Source organism: Erythranthe guttata, chromosome 12 (assembly GCF_056151865.1).
Source record: "Erythranthe guttata isolate IM_541 chromosome 12, IM_541, whole genome shotgun sequence".
NCBI lineage: Eukaryota > Viridiplantae > Streptophyta > Magnoliopsida > Lamiales > Phrymaceae > Erythranthe > Erythranthe guttata.
The window spans coordinates 2,998,064-3,017,306 of NC_142544.1; the positions used below are offsets into that span (position 1 = coordinate 2,998,064).

At 43.8% G+C, this 19,243-nt stretch overlaps 1 protein-coding gene across 1 annotated transcript; it reads right to left on the reverse strand.

Moving 5' to 3' along the window:
* Positions 1-16,332: 16,332 nt before the first annotated feature.
* On the reverse strand, positions 16,333-17,529 carry LOC105964132 (uncharacterized). Its single transcript, XM_088826830.1, has 2 exons — positions 17,211-17,529; positions 16,333-17,126 (listed from the first exon to the last, which is right to left on the reverse strand). The coding sequence occupies exons 1-2, from the start codon at positions 17,527-17,529 to the stop codon at positions 16,333-16,335; spliced, it is 1,113 nt and encodes a 370-aa protein (XP_088682956.1).
* Between the last annotated feature and the right edge of the window lie 1,714 nt (positions 17,530-19,243).

The window sequence follows — 19,243 nt, forward strand, 5'->3', positions numbered from 1 at the left end:
CAATCATTAGAAAAGAAAATAAGAGGTTTTTTTTGGCAATATGTTAAACGGTATCTATGATGTAATATTGGGTAATGTTGTTTTGTATTGGGTTCTTGTGTATGGGGCTATTAATCAATAATTGTGTTCTAACTTTACATGCCAATGAACTTTATAGTATTAGACTTAAACTCAACTCGTATATTATTTTGTGTATAAGATGGAGATTTGTTGGATTTTGGGTCCAAACTGAATTTATCAAGAATTCAGGCCATTAACCCGATCTCCACTTGAGACGGTCGGACACATTCGGCCCAAACAACACAAAGCTCACGGTGATGTGATAGCCTTTTCTGATTCTTTGATCTTGACCGTTGACTCTCAACCTTTTCATCTGGATCACTCATTCGAGGTATTTCAACTCCGTCTCCTTCTCATCTCTAAAATTTGATCTTCTACTCCCTCTCTTCTCTAGCTGTACCACCGCATTTGATGGTGTAGGATCTATACCCTCAAGACCTCCTTCCAAGCCCTTGACCACCGGATAACCCATCGAACACCGGTTCTTCGCCGGAGAAGATGAATTCGACAAACGGAAAATATAAATATAAAGAGAGACAACTTGGAAGAGAGTATAAAAGTACTCTTATTGATGTTAAATCGTACCTTAATTGGGTCTTTACATTCATTTATATAGAGGATTTATATTTAGATATTTCCTAATTTATGATCTCTTTATTTGTCTAATTACATTGATTGTTCAATTACTCTTCTTAATTGATATGTTTTTCTTATTTAATTAAGGAGCACATCTTGTGGGTCTTCTTTTGAACGACTGATCTCATTCAGCTCGTTACATACCCTATTGATTTGTCTCTGTTGGGTTTTTTAATAAAAATAATATTTTATTAAATATTTTCTTTGACCAATTTATTAGATCATTTGGACCAACATTTTGAAACCTACAAAAACTTTATTTTACCTCATAAAACCTCCATAATTTTCTTTAATTCTATATTAAATAGAGGTTTTATGGTGCTTATAATTTATACTATAAAAAGGAGACTTTTGTAGCTTTGTAAAGGTAGAAGAAAAAAGAGAAAAAGAAATACTTTTCAACTATACTATATGCATATATTTTGAGCTCTTGTTGTGTGTCGGGTGTAAGCTTCTACTTCACTCGAACGTGCAATTTCGGTGAAGTTACAGCGGAGAGATAGGGTGGGCTGTTGTATCCCATAGGCGACACGATCGGAACCTTTTTGCACCTCATTAGAGAAGGGGTCGTGAAATTCGTCTTAAGAAAGCGACCTAGTCTGCGCCCCACCTTGCCTATCTCCATATTATTGTGTATATTATTGCAGCTAATTATCAACTATGTAAGGATCAAACAAATAGAAGACGAGCTTCAATCCGCCAATTTGGTGATCAATCGTCAAAGAGCAGCCGTGGTTCCAACAATTTAAGACGAATTTTTGATCCCATGAAGATGAGCTTTGACGATGACCCAAAATAGGCTTTTGATGATAAAAAGGGAGATGATAAATTATATTTTAATGTTATTTTGATTTGACGAAAAATTAACGATCTTATTTTTTTGGTATAGAGGAATTTTCGTACAATTCACGAATTTATACTTTGAGGTCAGTTTCGGACCTGCTAATATCCGAATTTAAGAATGTGTAAAACACGAAAGCTGTAGGCATTTCTGGGCTTCCGAAACATCTTGAATCACTGAAATCGGACATCGAACGAGAAAGATATGCTCCAAATACTGAGCACTACTAGAGCTGTCAAATTGTTCGCGATTTTGCCGAATCCACAAACTATTGAGGTACCGTAAATTGATAATTGAGAATTATCACTTTCTGGTAAGTTCTCGTTTACACGTGCTAATTATCATTACATTACAATAGAATAATTATATTACTGCATGATAAGTTTACTGTTGAGTTGTATGAATTATTTGTATCACTTTATGAGCCGTTTTGCGTACTGTGGTTTGCTTGGATTATTTGGCCTTATTACTTGGATTGTTACTGTGACTGAAAGACATATTATTAATTAAGAGATTGTTAATTGTGAAATCCGTTAGTATCTGGGATATTTGGTGATATTCTGTAAAATATAATATATACTTGAATTTGTTATATGTGTTCATTTGTGTCAAATTGACTGTGATTGTGAAACAATGATACACAAGGAATACAGACATATTTTTGGGATAAGTGCTGAAATTGTTGAGTAATCCACTATTATTGAATTCACCGTTATTATGTGGACCATTAACCGGAACTATTAATAAGATAATTATGTGATGAGAATTAAATTCATGTTTGACTAGCTGTACTAATAATATTACTATGCGCTTAATTACATTTAATCCGTTTATTACCGTTATTGCAGTAGTGCGCTATGCACCGTCGTTTTATCTTTTGTGCACTATCGGTCAAATGAATTAAGTGGACGGAGATTGAATTATATTAAGTAAGCGCATGTATATGTTGTTAAATGTGTGTCGATTTGTTTTGTCTGTTTTTATACTTACCACTGATAATATATTGGTTAATGGTTATCAATCGAGTAGTTATATACCTCATTAAAATGTTGATTACTAGACAATTTTACAAACTGAGAAATAGTGGGGTACTAGTAATAAATTTTAATTGCGAAAATAAGCATGATCGTAGTTGATATATTATATCTTGATCTTACTTCATGATCATTGGGAAGATGTATGCAAGTTTTTTAATATTGAGAACCAGTGGGGGTTTTTAGTACATATTTAAATGAGCATGCTATAATTGATTTTAATGTGATCTTTGTTTAAATTGCTCACTTTATGATTGCAAATTTGAATAGTGATAATGTGATAAATTATGCTTTATTTGCAATCTTGATTATACAAGTGATGTGGTACGATTCCACGTCACGTTTTGCATTTCCTCCGTCGCACTTCTTGATTCCTCGCGTGGGCACTACCTGCATCACAAAAAGTCGTTAGGGCGCCGGGATTGGTCCCGGCGAAAACCCTCCGACGCTCAAGTCAGCTTTGTATGATAGAAGAATTCAGAGAATTCAAGAGACTGCTAGGGAGTTATGAATTGCGTACCTTTAATTGTGAGGTTTCCAGGTATTTATATGGAGATATATATTCTCATGGGCCTAAGCCACTTAATATGGGTCAACTTGGGCCTAACTGTTTAGATCATGCCAGTTTAGGCCTTAGCCGACTTGAGCTTGTACTATTATCTTTAGTCGATTTGGGCTTGGTTTCTGTGCCCCTATGGGCTTGTAGATATGGGCCCATCATAAGCCCCCCACTCTCAATCGAATCTCGGGTAGCGAGAATTGATGGAGAGTAGTTAGTGCGTGTAGTCATGTTAGGGACATTTGTGATTTAGTTAGTCAATTTGACAGCTCGTAGTGGAAGCAACTTGGCAATTGATGAAAATAGTTGTAGGGCATTTCGCGATGTCGTTGACAAATTGGTAGCTCATGAGACGGTGAGTTGCTCAATGATTAGTAGAAATGGCGGTTGCATGCCATTGAAAAATAAATAACAAGTGAGACCGTGGTCAACTCAAAAATTTATAGTGACAGTTGGCAGCTTGCCCTATCATTAACAAATAGGCATCGTGAGGTCGTGTCGGCTCAATGATTAGTAGAAATGACAGCAGATTGACATGCCATCGCCAAGTTGGCAGATCAATAATTAGTATAAGTGAAATTTGATGGCTTGTCTTGCCATTGGCAAGTGGGCAGCTCATAATGTCGTGGGCGGCTCAACGATTAATCAAGTGGCGATTGATGGCTTGCCAACTCGTGAGACACTTCATTTTCAAGTTGGCAGATCTGGAGGAGTCGTGTGTCTGTGCACAATTCGTGATATCATGATTCATGTTAAACGGATTATATAGAGCTCTACAAGAGTCGTGTGTCTAATAGCAATTCGTTAAATCGTGAATGATGGTGTTGCCCCGGAATGACAAGTAGTAATAGAGCGTGGTGCATTCCTGTATTGACAGTCAAGACCTCAAGATAATTCTCGAACCTGAAATAAATATTCGAGAATAAAAATAATCCCTCGACAATCATATTAAATCGGGAGAAATGAAGAGTTTCCTCCATAAAAAGCACATGTTCACGAGGAATTTTCTGCATAAAAAACACATGTTTGGGCACCAAGTTATCAACGAAAATGCATAAGATTGGGTGTACAAGGTCTTTAATCGAGCCAATTAGATATGGACTATAGGATGCCATCTCAAAGTTTTTCAAGTTCTTAACTAAGCCAACAGAGGACAGACCGCGAGTTGCTAGCTTAGAGTGTGCCGACTTGGAATGAGACAAATCAAGGGTGTCGTCTTGGAAGGGGACAACCTGAAATAAGACAATTAATTAGAGGTAACAACTTTTTGGGAGGCATCTTGCAAGCCAATCAGCGGCAAGACGGCTCAAGATGTGTCGTCTTGGAAGGACATGGCCATACTATCTTTGAAGATGACAACTAATTAGAGGTGACGTCTTAGAATGAGAGCGCTCAAGGTATGCCGTTTTGAAAAGACTAGCCGTGGTAACCATAGACGTCGACTTGTATGGAAGTTGTCAATTGCGAGGTGGCGAATTTGGGGGATGCAACCTGCAATATGATTATTTATGAGTTGGTGAGTTTCGTGACGTTATTTGTTTCGCCCACAAGGTATCATCTTGGACGGATACTGCAAAGTGGAAGGTAACGGCTTTTTGTCTTCACATAGTGGCGGTTTGTGGATGCAGATACAAGGCTTGTCGATTTTTCGTCGGATCTTGAATAATGACAACTCAAAGGATGCCGCCTTGGGTATGATAATTAAAAATTTTCCACCTTGGGTGACGGTTGTTTAAAAGATGTCATCTTGGGTGATGATGGGTGTTGGATGAAGATGATTCAAAAAGTACCAGCTTGGGTGACGACAGTTCAAACAATACCACATGGGGAGATGACAAATTAAAAAATGCCGCCATGGGTGATGACATTTCGAAAGGTGTCAACCTGCAAAGAAATGTAACCATATATCATAATTTCAAGATGGTGCTTCATGAGGTGGTTGCTCGTAAAACGGTTGCTTCCAAGGTTGGGTGATGACAATTCAAACGATACCGCAATGGGAGATGACAACTCAAAAAATGCCACCATTGGTGATGACATTTCAAAATGTGTCAACCTGCAAAGAGATGTAACCATATATCATAATTTCGAGATGGTGCTTCGCGAGGTGATGGCTCGTAAAACGGCTGATTCCAAGGTTGGGTGACGATAGTTCAAACGATACTGCATCGGGAGACGACAACTCAAAAAATGCCGCCATTGGTGCTGACATTCCAAGGTGGCGTTTTTAGGCCGCATTAGCGGGTAGAAACGGTTCAAAGTGCCAGCTTGGACGGAGGTTTCTTTGTGCATCGCGTTTTGAGTAATGACAAGTCAAAAGATGTCAACCTGCAAAGAGCTGATAAACTATAGAATGGTAGCAGTTCATAAAAAGGTTACTCAATAAGGAGTTAGCGGCGGCTAGATGGCGTGTATCAAAGAAACTTTCACAATTGGCCGGTTCTAAGGTGGCATTTTCGGGCCACATCGGCTGGTAGGTATGGTGCATAATGCCAGCTTGGACGGCGGGTACTTTGTGAATGCCACAGCTTCAGTAATGACGACTCAATAGATTTCAACCTGCAAAGAGCTGATAAATTATAGAATGACTGTAGTGCATAAAGAAATTGCTCTATGAGGAGCCAACAAGGGCTAGAGAGTGCATGCATCAAAGGGACTCCACAAATTTCTCGGTTCTAAGGTGACATTTTCAGGCTGCATCGGCTGGTAGCTATAGTGCATAGTGTCGGCTTGGATGGCAGCTGCTTTGTGGATGCCGGCGACTTCAGTAATGATAACTCAAAATTGTCAACCTGCAAACAGATGGCAAATTGTTGAATGGCTTCAGTGCATAAAACACTTGTTCAATGAGGAGTCGGTGGCGGCGAAGGGGCGTGCCATTGGAAGACTTGTCAATGTGATCAATGAATTTCCACAAATTTGAGTTAACGCTTGTTCCGGAGGGACCATTGACCTTTTCAGGACTGAGCTTGATGTCGACACTGACTTTCATGTTGAGGCTATAATCTCTCTATCGACTTTTATGGAGTGTTCAACTTCCTTTTCTTTCCAAGTTGTATTTTGAAGGGATACTTCTTTCGCTCTTCTGCCATTGCCAATGTCATCTGTTCTTCATGAGTGGAACTTAATTCTCAATGATTAGGTAGTGTTTCCCACAGACGGCGCCAAAATGATGTGGTACGATTCCACGTCACGTTTTGCATTTCCTCCGTCGCACTTCTTGATTCCTCGCGTGGGCACTACCTGCATCACAAAAAGTCGTTAGGGCGCCGGGATTGGTCCCGGCGAAAACCCTCCGTCGCTCAAGTACTCAGCTTTGAAAATGATGTGGTACGGTTCCACGTCACGTTTTGCAATTCCTCCGTCGCACTTCTTGATTCCTCGTGTGGGCACTACCTGCATCACAAAAAGTCGTTAGGGCGCCGGGATTGGTCCCGGCGAAAACCCTCCGACGCTCAAGTCAGCTTTGAAAATGATGTGGTACGATTCCACGTCACGTTTTGCAATTCCTCCGTCGCACTTCTTGATTCCTCGCGTGGGCACTACCTGCATCACAAAAAGTCGTTAGGGCGCCGGGATTGGTCCCGGCGAAAACCCTCCGACGCTCAAGTCAGCTTTGTATGATAGAAGAATTCAGAGAATTCAAGAGACTGCTAGGGAGTTATGAATTGCGTACCTTTAATTGTGAGGTTTCCAGGTATTTATATGGAGATATATATTCTCATGGGCCTAAGCCACTTAATATGGGTCAACTTGGGCCTAACTGTTTAGATCATGCCAGTTTAGGCCTTAGCCGACTTGAGCTTGTACTATTATCTTTAGTCGATTTGGGCTTGGTTTATGTGCCTCTATGGGCTTGTAGATATGGGCCCATCAACAAGTACCTATCATAGGCCTAAATTTGCATATATGTGACGTTGATGTGATTTACAAAGGCATAACTACGATTATCAAATTTGCTGAATATATTTGCGAAAATATATTTGTGATTTGTGAAGTGAAACATTTTTCAAAGTTTTCAATGTTGTTGAATTTTGATAATCTAAAAGAGAGGAATTATATTCCAATTTTTCACCTTGTGTGAATGAGGTATATGCCGATAATTTAAAATTGAAAATTCATATCAGTTTGGATTGATTATTTTGACATTAGCATGTGAAGAGGCCGGTTGATACCGAATGTGACATATAAAAGCCTAATGTGTGATAAATCAAATGCTTTGTGCTTTGAGTAATGAGATTGTGAAAAATCAATGATTTGTGCATTGATAGATGTGATTGAAAAACTACAGTTGGCATATTGCGAGAATCTTTTAATGAAATCCGGAACCATTAAAAGAAAATACAATACTGTGAAGCTATGTGAAAAATCACGTGAAAATTTAAGTGAAATTATATGAGAAATGGTTAATAAACCATAAAGTCTATGAGACTAAATTTGTGAAATTATATTTCACATTATTTCAGAAATTATCTGAAATGCATCGAGGGGGATTGGATTAAATCCTAATATATTTTGTAAAGTTGTTGATGAGGATACTACCGCCTAGGGGCTAGAGATCCTACGAACTAGGCGAAGAAAACCGAATCTGAAAGCAACTTGATAGTGATAAAAGTGCATACTTTTATTATCCATCCTGATGATGCTAATTACTTAGATCACCTGAGGTAGTGTAGAAAACAAGCTGGGAGAGCAAAGCGGATCAGTAACTTAACAACTTGATGATTCTGAGGTCCCTGCGAAATGAGCACACGTGAACTAAGCCGGGTGTTGATCCGGCGGAAACCCCTCCGACGCTCAAGTCAGATGTACGGATCGTAGAAGTAGTAGAGAGAATAAGCACTCTAGATTGTTGATCAATAATAGAACGTACCTTAACAAATGAGTAAAACATCTATTTATATGTCGTTGATTGGGTTGGGCTTACTTTATTGGGCCAAGCCTTACTTTGAAGGTGCTTGGGCTTTCGTGTAGTGGTCCCAATTGTAGGTGATTGGGCTCTCGTATATTGGGCCTAATTATTAGATAAATTGGGGCCCCATTGGGTCGGCCCAATTATGTATATCATTAAGCCCCCAACTCTCGAGTCGAGATGGGAGACATGTCGAGGGGAATCCGGCTCGTGTCGAGAGTTAATTGTGTGTGGCTTGACTAGTTCCATTGGCGTTGAATTGATTTCTTTAATTAAACAAGGGATAATCGTATTTATTTGGAAGCGAGGTATATATTTAAGGGTTTTAAATAATATACTAGGGCCAAATAAATTGACTCCTTTTGCGGTGGAAAAAATTAAACTTGATCTTCTGCGTAATAAATATGGGTAAGTATTTTTAACCATAGGTCTTCTTCTGTGCTCTTGCTTCCTTAAAATTTTTTTGTGGTAGAGTAGAATTTTTTTGTTTCTTGATTGCTTCTTCGGAGAAATTTTTTTATCATGTCGAATCTGAGTAAATCGAAATTCTTGCGAATTAAAATTCGAGATCCGGTCGAAAGGGGCGAGAAAACTTTTGGTACCGTGGGTATGGAACGCGAGAAGGTAGTAGTATCGGGTGCGGAAATCGGATCGTCGTCGGCTATAGCACGTAACGAGGTGGCTGCAGCCGTGGGCTTGAGCCGCGCCGCTGGTCTTGTGGATGTGTGTGTTAGCGCGCGCTCCGAGGGTCCTCCGGAGCCGAGCCGAGCTGCTGAGTCGGAGGCTGACACAGAGTCCGAGGCGAGGAGAAAGATCCGTGGAGTGGGGCTCCGTGTGCAGGGCGCGTCGAGCGGGGTGCCACGCGCGCGTTTGGTTGGTGCATGCGTGGACGTGCGCGCTCGGGGGGGGGATGGGGGCGGTGGCTGACGCGCGCGCGCGTCTATGGGGGAGGTGGGTTTGGCTGACGTGCGCGCACTGCCCAATAAGGGCGCGCGTCGCAGGGGGGAGGGGGCGCGTGAACGCGCGGTTAATGGTGGTGCCCGCGTGCATGGGAGGGCGTCGCCGGACGCGACGCGCGCGCGTGAGAGCGCGTCCGGGCCCCTTTTTCGGCGCGATTCGCGCGAGCGGGTTGGGGGATCGGAGTTTGGAGTTGACGTCGAAGATGATGTGAGTCGGAGGAGTTTTGGTCGGCGAGAAATCATTGATTCTTGGAGTGATGATTTGGAGCCTAATATTAATATTTGCTCTACTGTTGACTAATAGGGGTCTAGTAGACGACGTTATAGGCGTCAAGTTGTGGATTTTGGGAGTGATAGCGATGAGTCACATCAATCACATTCGTCAAGTGAAACTGCGGTGCCCAGTAGTAAAGTTGATCCGATTGTCGAAGTGGAGGAGGAAGATGATATTCCGTTGGGTGATGTTGAGATTGATACGAGGAGGCAAAAGAAGATTAAGCCTATCAATTTGAACTTACTTGATTTTGATAGTGTGCTGACGGAAGAGCATTTGCAGTCAATTCGTCGATTAGTTGGGGCGCTAAGAAATATCGAGTTGCTGTTGCCTCAGAAGGGCGATCGTTTGTATTCGCCACCCGATGGGTTTCATACTGTTTTCTTGGCGTATGTGACGTGTACATCTCAAATTACTCCACATCCGACCTTGTTGAAGATTTGCGAGGAATTTAAAATAGGGTATAGTCAGCTAACCCCGACTGCGGTTCTGATGTTCGAGGCGTTTTACCATAGAGTGTCTCGAGCAGGTCTGCCTGTTACTGTGAGTTTGTTTAAGGCGCTATTTACATTGCATCGGCCAACTAAGCTGCCGTTCTTTTGCGTTCATCCTCGTGTTCCATATCAATTTTTGAAGAGTGTGAAATTATCTTTGGGGAAATGGAAATCCCATTTCTTTTATGTGAGGGCTCCCACTTTCGACGTCCCCCTAGTTTGGAAACCTACGTGCGAGAGTTTCAAGATTACTGCGAATATGGCGAAGAGGATTGAAGAGTCTAGGCTGTGTGAGGTGTTTGATCCGAGGTGTTTGATACCGGATGGTCAGCACCCTATATCCTTTTGTCGTTTTTATTTTTATTTTTATATTTTTTTTTATTTTTTATTAGTGTTGTTCTGGTCTTTATCTCATGTCTCTTATGTGGTTGTTTTCTTTTGTAGATGGGTGTATCACCTTTGCGGCACTTCGAGCTAAGGCGAATGGGACGTCGAAGAAGGCAACGAAGAAGGTTCCCTCTACGTTGGGAGGTTCTTCGGGTGGTTTGCCTCGAGAGACGGTCCATGTAGAGACTTCTCGTGTGATCGAAGACGACCGTAGCTGTGCTGGTGAAGTGGAGGAGCGTACACTTACGAGAGACCGTGGCAAGGGAAAGAGGGTAGATACTGAGTACGTGGCTGTGCCAAAGCGTCCACGGGTAGACCCAGAGGAGACTTATGCTTTCCATGGTGGGGCAGGGAAACAATTGTTTACCTTTGGCGTGAATCGTGAAGGGAAGAAGTCGTATTGGGATGTGTCGGACCATGATTTGCCGATGTTGAGTACCGAGGGATTCGTTCGGGAGTACGACCGTGTTCGGATGTCTGGTAAGGGCCCTTCTCACATGTTGGGGTTGGCTGGTGGGGACATATGTCGGGTGAGTACTTGTCTATTTTAAAACAATATTTAATGTTTATTTCCTCTCTTTCTTGTGTAAAATATTATTATTATTAATTTTTTTTATTTAGTTGGTAGCGACTTGGAGATATCTCATGGAGCAAGATGGGAACGTGGAAGCTAGGAAGGAAGAAGAGCGGGCTCGAAGTCAGGCGCGTGAGGACGAACTTCGAAGCCAGTTGGAGATAGCGCGGTCCGATCTTGCTCAACGGATGGAATAGCTTGCTCAGATGACAGAGGAGCTTGCTCAGAGGACAGAGGAGCTCGAGGTTGTCCGAGGTGAGGCGAAGGCGTATAAGGATGATGTTCAGAAGTTGAACGAGTGCTATGACCAGCTCAAAGAGAAATACGAAGTTGAGAAGGCGACGTGGAAGATGTTCCTCGCGACGTCAGGTGGTGCTGCTTATAAGGAATCCATCGTGGAGGAAACCAAGCTTGGCTTCCGAGGTAGTGCTGAGTGTGTTGCTATGATTGAGGAACATGCTTTGGATGTGGTCTATAAGCCATTAGTTCGTGCCTGTCGCAAATACCTTCACGAGGCGGGTGGTGTCAGGGAGAGCGTCATTCGTGGGATGGAAGCCGGCATATCTGATGAAGAGGAGGACGAAGTAGATGTCAACGAGACGGGCACATAGCTCGTGGATGACATGGTTGCTGATGAGCCCACTGTGGGGGCGTCTTCCTCCCGTGTTGGGGGAGTTTAGATTTATTTGCTAGGATAGTTAAACTCTTTTTTATTTATAATTTGCTATGGATTTCTTAATTTATTTTTATCGCTGATGTAGATGGGTATGTCCACTACTTTTTCGTTTGAATTTCTTCCTTGTTTGACATTCGAATTTTGATATTTCGATTTATTTATTTTGACATTGTCAGGAGTTTTATGCGTTGCTTATGTGTATGTACATTTAACATTGTACGCGAAGTACTTGAGGAGGGGATCAGTCTCCCAAGGTTTTTGTTAAGGGTCGTGCCCTTTGTTTGGACAGCTTGGGTCTTAAATATATTTGTCCGTGGCCACGTTTTAAAAGTATCACCTCGCGAAACAAATAAGTAGACTTAGACAATCCAGCTGGCCAGGCTATATGGATTATCTAAATCTCGTTAAGTGTTTGTAGGGTTGTACTGAATTGAACTCGTTGTAATGGGTAATTTGTATAGATGTAATGGGACAGAGAGTAAAGCAAAAAAATTGATTTATTCAATGATAGCGAGGGGAAATAACTTGCGACTGTCATAGGCCTACGTGAGGCGAAGGGAAATAACTATTGCAAAAGCAAATAAGTTGAAAAAAAAAATTCTTCTAAATGATTATGCTAAACTTGTTCTTCTTCCACGTCTTCCTTGTACTCGTTCGTTTCGCTGTGCTGATGGTAGATTGAATTCCTTTGGTGTCTCTATGCCTGAAAAGTCTAGTTGAGAAAGACATTGTTTGAACACTTGTATTGAAGACTTAGTAATTGAAGCTGAGGTGATGTGTATTACAATTTCACGTACCCTAGTACGTGGATTGCTTTTCTTCTTCGCACTCCGAGATATGAGATCAACTCGTGGGTTGTTGTGAGTTGCTGTGTGATCATGCCTGTTAGTGGAATGATTTTATCACGTTAGTAAGAGTATACAAGAGCATGCGTGTGATATATTTTAGTGGGAGTATTGTTACCCTTGGCAATGTGGTATGGAGTGTCTTCTCTCTTTGGGCCATTGATTAGTAATATGCATCCACTCGTAATTGATGCTCAATCTGTAAGAAGATGATGAGATGTGATTATGGATTGTTGATGTAAGTAAGATTACTAGCCCCCCAGTTTAGGTGGGACGTTTACGCACCTCGTTATGGAGTAGAGACTTCCCTAGCATGTAGAGATAGGTTTGCAAGACGAGTGACGTGGAAGGTCCCGAAGCCTGTAGGAGTAGTGGTTTGTAAGTAATTTTTGTATAAGAATGATATGGGTGGTAACTTCTACGGATCTAAAGTATGGTAGATGTATACCTCAAGCGTAGAACCTTCTGAGGTTCCCTATATTCCAGGTTCTGGGTATAGGGTGTCCGTCAAGGTTCTCGAGACGATATGCTCCAGTGTTGACCACCTTTGTGATTTTATATGGTCCTTCCCACTTTGGATCGAGCTTACCAATGGGGTGAGAGGCTTCAGCTTTTCGGAGGACTAGATCTCCAACTTGGAAGGATCGAGGGCGGACCTTTGAGTTATAGGCCTTGGCCATCCGTGTTTTGTACATCTGTTGTCGGATGCATGCAATTTCTTGTAGCTCATCCACGAGGTCGAGGCTTCCTCGCATAGCTTCTTCGTTAGCTGCGGGATCATAGTTGGTGATTTGCCAGGATGGTTCGCCGATTTCAACAGGTGCAATTGCCTCTGTGCCGAAAGCTAGATTAAAAGGCGACTCTCCGGTTGCTGCTCGTGGGGTTGTGCGATAAGCCCATAGGGCGCTAGGCAATTCTTCCACCCACTTCCCTTTGGCACTTCCAAGCCTTGTTTTAAGGTGTTGGAGTATGGTGCGATTCGTGACCTCCGTCTGGCCGTTAGCTTGTGGATTGGCTACGGATGTGAAGAACTGTTTGATGTCCAAGCGAAGACACCAATTCTTCACTTTGTCGCCGCAAAATTGGGTTCCATTATCTGAAATAATGGAACGTGGGATCCCAAAGCGACATACAATGTTCTTCCATAGGAATTGGATGACTTCTTCTTCTCGTATGCGTGCTAAGGGTTCAGTCTCCACCCATTTGGTGAAGTAGTCCACGGCTACAATGAGGAATTTGCGCCCTCCCGTAGCGAGCGGGAAGGGTCCGACTAAATCCATCCCCATTGGCGAAAGGGATGGGGCTGTCGATCGGTTGCATTAATGCCGCTGGCAGGTGAGGGATGTTGGAATGCTCTTGGCAGGGCTTACACCTCCGGACTAATTTCTTTGCGTCTTCGTGCATCGTTGGCCAGTAGTAACCTTGCCTCAATAATTTGAGAGCCAAGGTTCTACCGCTTAAGTGATTTCCGCAGATGCCTTCATGTACTTCTCGAAGTACGTAGTTTGCTGTAGTTGGGTCGAGGCATTTGAGATAGGGGAATGAAAATCCTCGTTTGTAAAGTTCTTCTCCCACTATTACGAAGCGAGCGGCTCTTGTTTTTAACTTCCGTGCTTCGGTGAGGTCAGTTGGGAGTTCTCCCTTCTTGAGATACTTTATGATTGGAGTGAACCAGCACGGCTCGTCCTCCTCGTTGTAATGGACTTCATCAGTTGAAGTTATCTCCGGCCGAGATAAAGTGAGAAGTGTCACATTCCGACTTCCAATGCTTGCCATGGAGCTTCCCAGCCTAGCTAATTTGTCCGCATGAACGTTACTGGAACGAGGTACTTGTTTTATCTCGTAGCTCTCGAACTTGGATAACAGAGTGTGTGTGAGAGCCAAATATTTGGCCATGGAGTCTTCTTTGGCTTCGTAAGCGCCGAGTACTTGGTTGACGACGAGCTGGGAATCACTTTGTATTAAGAGCTTACGCGCTCCGGCTGCTAAGGCGAGGCGGATTCCTGCTATCAGTGCTTCATACTCAGCGACATTGTTTGAGGCTGTGAATTCGAATCGTTGAGCATATTCGAATTCATCTCCGTCGGGGTTCATTAGTACGATACCCGCGCCGCCTCTTGTGGCTGTGGGAGATCCATCAACGCTGATAGACCAAGTATGGAGGGAGGTGCTCTCTTCTACTGAGGTCACTTCTACTAAGAAGTCAGCCAATACTTGCGCTTTGATAGCGGGACGGGGTTTGAACTCTATCCCATATTCACTCAGCTCTATCGCCCATTAGGCTACCCGCCCCGATGTCTCGGGACTCCTTAGTATCTGCTTCAGGGGATAATTGGTGAGAACTATCACCTGATGTGATTGAAAGTAAGGTCGAAGCTTCCGAGCTGCATTGATGATGGCGAGGGCGAGCTTCTCCATATTGGTATAGCGTTGTTCAGCTCCTTGGAGGGCGCGACTTATGTAGTATATATGCTGGTGGCCTTTTCCTCCATCTCGGATAAGGACTGCGCTGATGGCATCATCTGAGGTAGCTAAGTATAGTAGGAGACTATCTCCGTACCGAGGTTTTGTAAGCAAGGTGGTGATGCAAGATATGACTTCAGCTCGATGAATGCCTTTTGATATGCTTCATCCTATTCAAACTTTTTCCCTCCCCTTAAAATCTTGAAGAAGGGGAGAGCCCTGTCTGCTGATCTTGAAATGAATCTATTCAAAGACGCCAAGCAGCTGTTAAGCTGTTGGACTTTCTTAATAGATGTCGGTGGGGCCATGGAGGTGATGGCTTCGATTTTCGCTGGATTAGCTTCGATTCCCCGCTGCGAAATCATATATCCCAAAAATTTGCCCCCCCCCGAACTCCAAACGAACAATTGAGGGGGTTGAGTTTCATCTTATATTTTCGCAGGGTGGCAAAACACTGATCCAAATCGGTTAAATGGTCCGAGACCTTGACACTTTTAACGAGCATGTCGTCGATGTACACCTCCATATTCTTGCCGATTTGATCTGCGAACATCGCGTTCACTAGACGTTGGTAAGTGGCTCCCGCGTTTTTTAATCCGAAAGGCATGACTTGATAGCAGTAGATGCCTTGGTCTGTGATATATGAAGCTAGTCCTCTCTTGATCTTCTGGGGCAAGTAGGATTTGATTGAATCCTTGATATGCATCGAGGAAGCTGAGGAGCTCGCATCCCGAGGTCGAATCGATGAGTTGGTCGATTCTAGGTAAAGAAAATGGGTCCTTAGGACAAGCTTAGTTGAGGTCAGTGAAGTCCACGCATAACCTCCACTTGCCACCGGGCTTGGGAACGAGTACTACGTTCGACAACCATTCAGGGTACTGAACTGGTCGTATATGACCTGCCTCTAGAAGCTTCGCCACTTCCGTCTTGATGTGTTTGTTGCGTTCGGGACCAAATGTCCACTTCCTTTGTTTGATCGGCTTCAACCTCTTGTCGACGTTGAGCCGATGCAGAGCTACCTGAGGGGGAATGCCTGACAAATCTTGAGCTTTCCAAGTGAACACATTTGTGTCGAAGGAATTTGATTAGTTGCTTCTCCATCTCCGGATCTAAGTCGGATCCGATGCCTAAGAGTTTGGAATCATCTCCAGGTGTGAGCTCTATGAGCTTAAGCTCTTCGACGGCCGCTAGCTTGATGCTCTCGTCAGGTACACTGATGAGGATTTCTCTATCGTCCTCAATGATCGTGTTGACCCATTTACGTTTGTCGGGTTTTTGGGTGTCGTCTCCCCTTCCGGATGGTTTAAGCTTCTTGGAAGGTTCTCGTAGGGCTCTTGCATAGCATTCTCGGGCGAGACGTCTATCTCCAAGTACTTCCCCCATTCCATAGGGAGTAGGGAATTTCCACTTCTGATGGTAGGAGGAGGGTACTGACTTGAATGTATGGATTGCTGACCTCCCTAGGATGATATTGTAGGGGGACGGCTTGTCGACGATGAGGAATTTGATTATCTTGGTAATTCGACAAGGGTTTTCCCCTACAGAGATGGGCAGCTCCACTTCTCCCATGGACAAAATGCCATCTCCCGTGAATCGTTTTAGAAGCGTGGATATGGGGCTAAACCGGGCATATATCTATGCCCAGCTGCTTGAAAGCGTGGAGGTACATGATGTCGGATGAGCTTCCCCCGTCCACTAATATCTTCTTAACCAAGAAGTTGGCTACCGACGCTGTGATTACTAATGCGTCGACATGATCTTCATCTTTACCTTCAAGGTCCGAAGAGTTGAAGACTATGTTATTATCGGGTCTCCGTATTTGACAGATAGATGCGGATGGAGAGGCGTGCTCTTGGTTCATCCGTGCTGACCGAGCGAGGGAGCGCCTTGCATTTTGTGAGTCGCCACCCGCCGGTCCTCCAGAGATAAAGGCAATGACTCCCCGGGTGGGTTGATTATCATTGTTATCTTGTTCTCGCCGATGACCTCCCTCCTCTCTTCGTTGTGGTTGATCTCGATTGTTATTTCGGCGTGGGAGGTCATCACGGCGCTTGTTTCGAGTCTTATCGATGTACTCGCCTAAGTGGCCCTGCTTGATCAACCTTTCAATGGCTACCTTGAGTTGTGCACAGTCCTCGGTAGTATGTCCTCTATCCTTATGCAATCGACAGTAGCGATCCGACTTTTCTCGTTTCCCCTTTCGCTGCATAGGACGTGGATGTTCTGCTAAACCTCTTTGTTTTATCACATGAAGGATTTCAGTGAGGCGAGTGTTTAGCGGAGTGAACCGATTGTATGAGGAAGATGATTGGCCTTGAGGTGGGGGTGGTGGACGTCTATCATCTCGTCTTCTAACGTCCTGTCGATCATCTTCCCTCTTCCTCTTGGGAGGAGCATGGGTAGAAGCTTCCTCTATTCGCACGTATTTCTCAGCTCGGTTCAGCAATTCCTCTAGGTTGTCTGGAGGCCTTCCGGCGATAGATTATTTGAATCTACCCAGCTTCAAGTTTTGTTGCATAATCCCTGAGAGCATGTCTTGCCCTACACTTGGGACTTCATGGACGGCTTCTACGAAACGCTTGATGTAGTTGCGGAGCGTTTCGTTATCTCTCTGTACTACAGAGAAAAGGTGGGCTGGGGTCTTGGCATACTGCTTGTTGATGGCGAATTGATTAGCGAACCGTGTTGACAATCGAGCGAAGGTGTCAATCGATCCTGTGGGTAGAGAGGTTAACCAATTCATTGCTCTCTTGGAGAGAGTGGTGCGGAATATTTTGCACATCGCAGCGTTCGTCGGGCCATACAAATCTGCCATGGCGTTGAATTTCTCTATGTGCTCTTACGGATCGGTGGTCCCGTCAAATTGAGGTAACTCCGAGATCTTCACTCATTGAGGTAATACCTCGTTGAGGATGTCGATGGTGAATGGACTGCGTCTTACTGGGACGGTTATTCTTTCGCCAATTTGATTGTTCGGTTGAGGGAAGGGAATTTGGCGAGACATTCTGCTGTTTACCTCGCCTTCTCCTTCATTAAAGAGAGGGACTCTCTGTGGAGACGCATTCCCCCGTGGGGGTGAGTGCTGACGTTGATGTCTGGGCTGTGCCCCCCTGTGATTGGTGGATAGATGCACTCGGGACCGTGGGTCCGAGGTGGAGGAGGAGACACTTATTTGGTTCTGGATTGGCGGTGGTGCCATAGGTTGCACCACAGGTGGAGCTGGCGCTGGTATCGCATTGGGAGCGTTTGCTCCCATCGTGGCGATATATTGAGTCACGGCCTCGGTGGCGGCGCGAGTTGAGGCTTCTGCTATCATGCGTTGGAGCGCATCCTCGGTTATTTGAACCGTTCGAGGAGCAGGGAGTGGCGGATCGGCGAGTGGTGGGTCCCGAGGGGGGATCACCTGAACCTCGCGAGGTGGATCCGCGGCACGTGGAGGGGGTGGCAAGCCAGATCCTCCACGGACTGGGAGGTTGTTAGCTGTGTCATTTTCTCTCCGAGCAGACGCCTCAGGAGGATCTTGTTGGCTACGTGATCTGGTTTGCATCGTTCCCACAGACGGCGCCAAAATGATGATGCTAATTACTTAGATCACCTGAGGTAGTGTAGAAAACGAGCTGGGAGAGCAAAGCGGATCAGTAACTTAACAACTTGATGATCCTGAGGTCCCTGCGAAATGAGCACATGTGAACTAAGCCGGGGGTTGATCCGGCGGAAACCCCTCCGACGCTCAAGTCAGATGTATGGATCGTAGAAGTAGTAGAGAGAATAAACACTCTAGATTGTTGATCAATAATAGAACGTTCCTTAACAAATGAGTAAAACATCTATTTATACGTCGTTGATTGGGTTGGGCTTACTTTGTTGGGCCCAAGCCTTACTTTGAAGGTGCTTGGACTTTCGTGTAGTGGGCCCAATTGTAGGTGATTGGGCTCTCGTGTATTGGGCCTAATTATTAGATAAATTGGGGGCCCATTGGGTCGGCCCAATTGGGTATATCACATCCCTATGGTGTGTGTGCACTAATAAAGCTCGTAACGAATTGTGAGGCTGAGACTTTGATCTCTTAATGAGTTCTATAGCCCGAATGGGTGGGGTGTTGGAGTTACGTAAACATCCTTGATAGAATTCACCTTGTGAGTGTGGAAGTGGGGCCGCTTCCTATGAGAATTATAGGCTATTCTCTAGAGCTCTCACGAGAAATGGGGTAAATCACAAGGCCATTAACATGCTGGCTTTAGAAGCTTCAATCAGGACACTTTGAGTATTATGTGTGCTATATGATTCTACGTGCTCCAAGGGTCACTGTTTCAAGGCTAAGTCCACTTTGATTCTAGTACGGGAAACATATTGTACTAAGTGAAGGTTTCAAGGCATTGCTCACTTTCATTATGCATAATATTCCGCAAGAGCTCAAGTATTATTATTTTTATTAAAATAGTGGGGGATTGTTGGGTTTTTTAATAAAAATAATATTTTATTAAATATTTTCTTTGACCAATTTATTAGGTCATTTGGACCAACATTTT

Bases quoted from the DNA above. Each gene is read 5' to 3' on its own strand.
- LOC105964132 (XM_088826830.1), bottom strand. From the start codon at position 17,529: ATGGCAGATTTGTATGGCCCGACGAACGCTGCGATGTGCAAAATATTC. The intron at 17,127-17,210 runs GTAGATTCAAAT...ACGTGCGAATAG, and splicing joins GCAACAAAACTTGAAGCTGG to AGGAAGCTTCTACCCATGCT.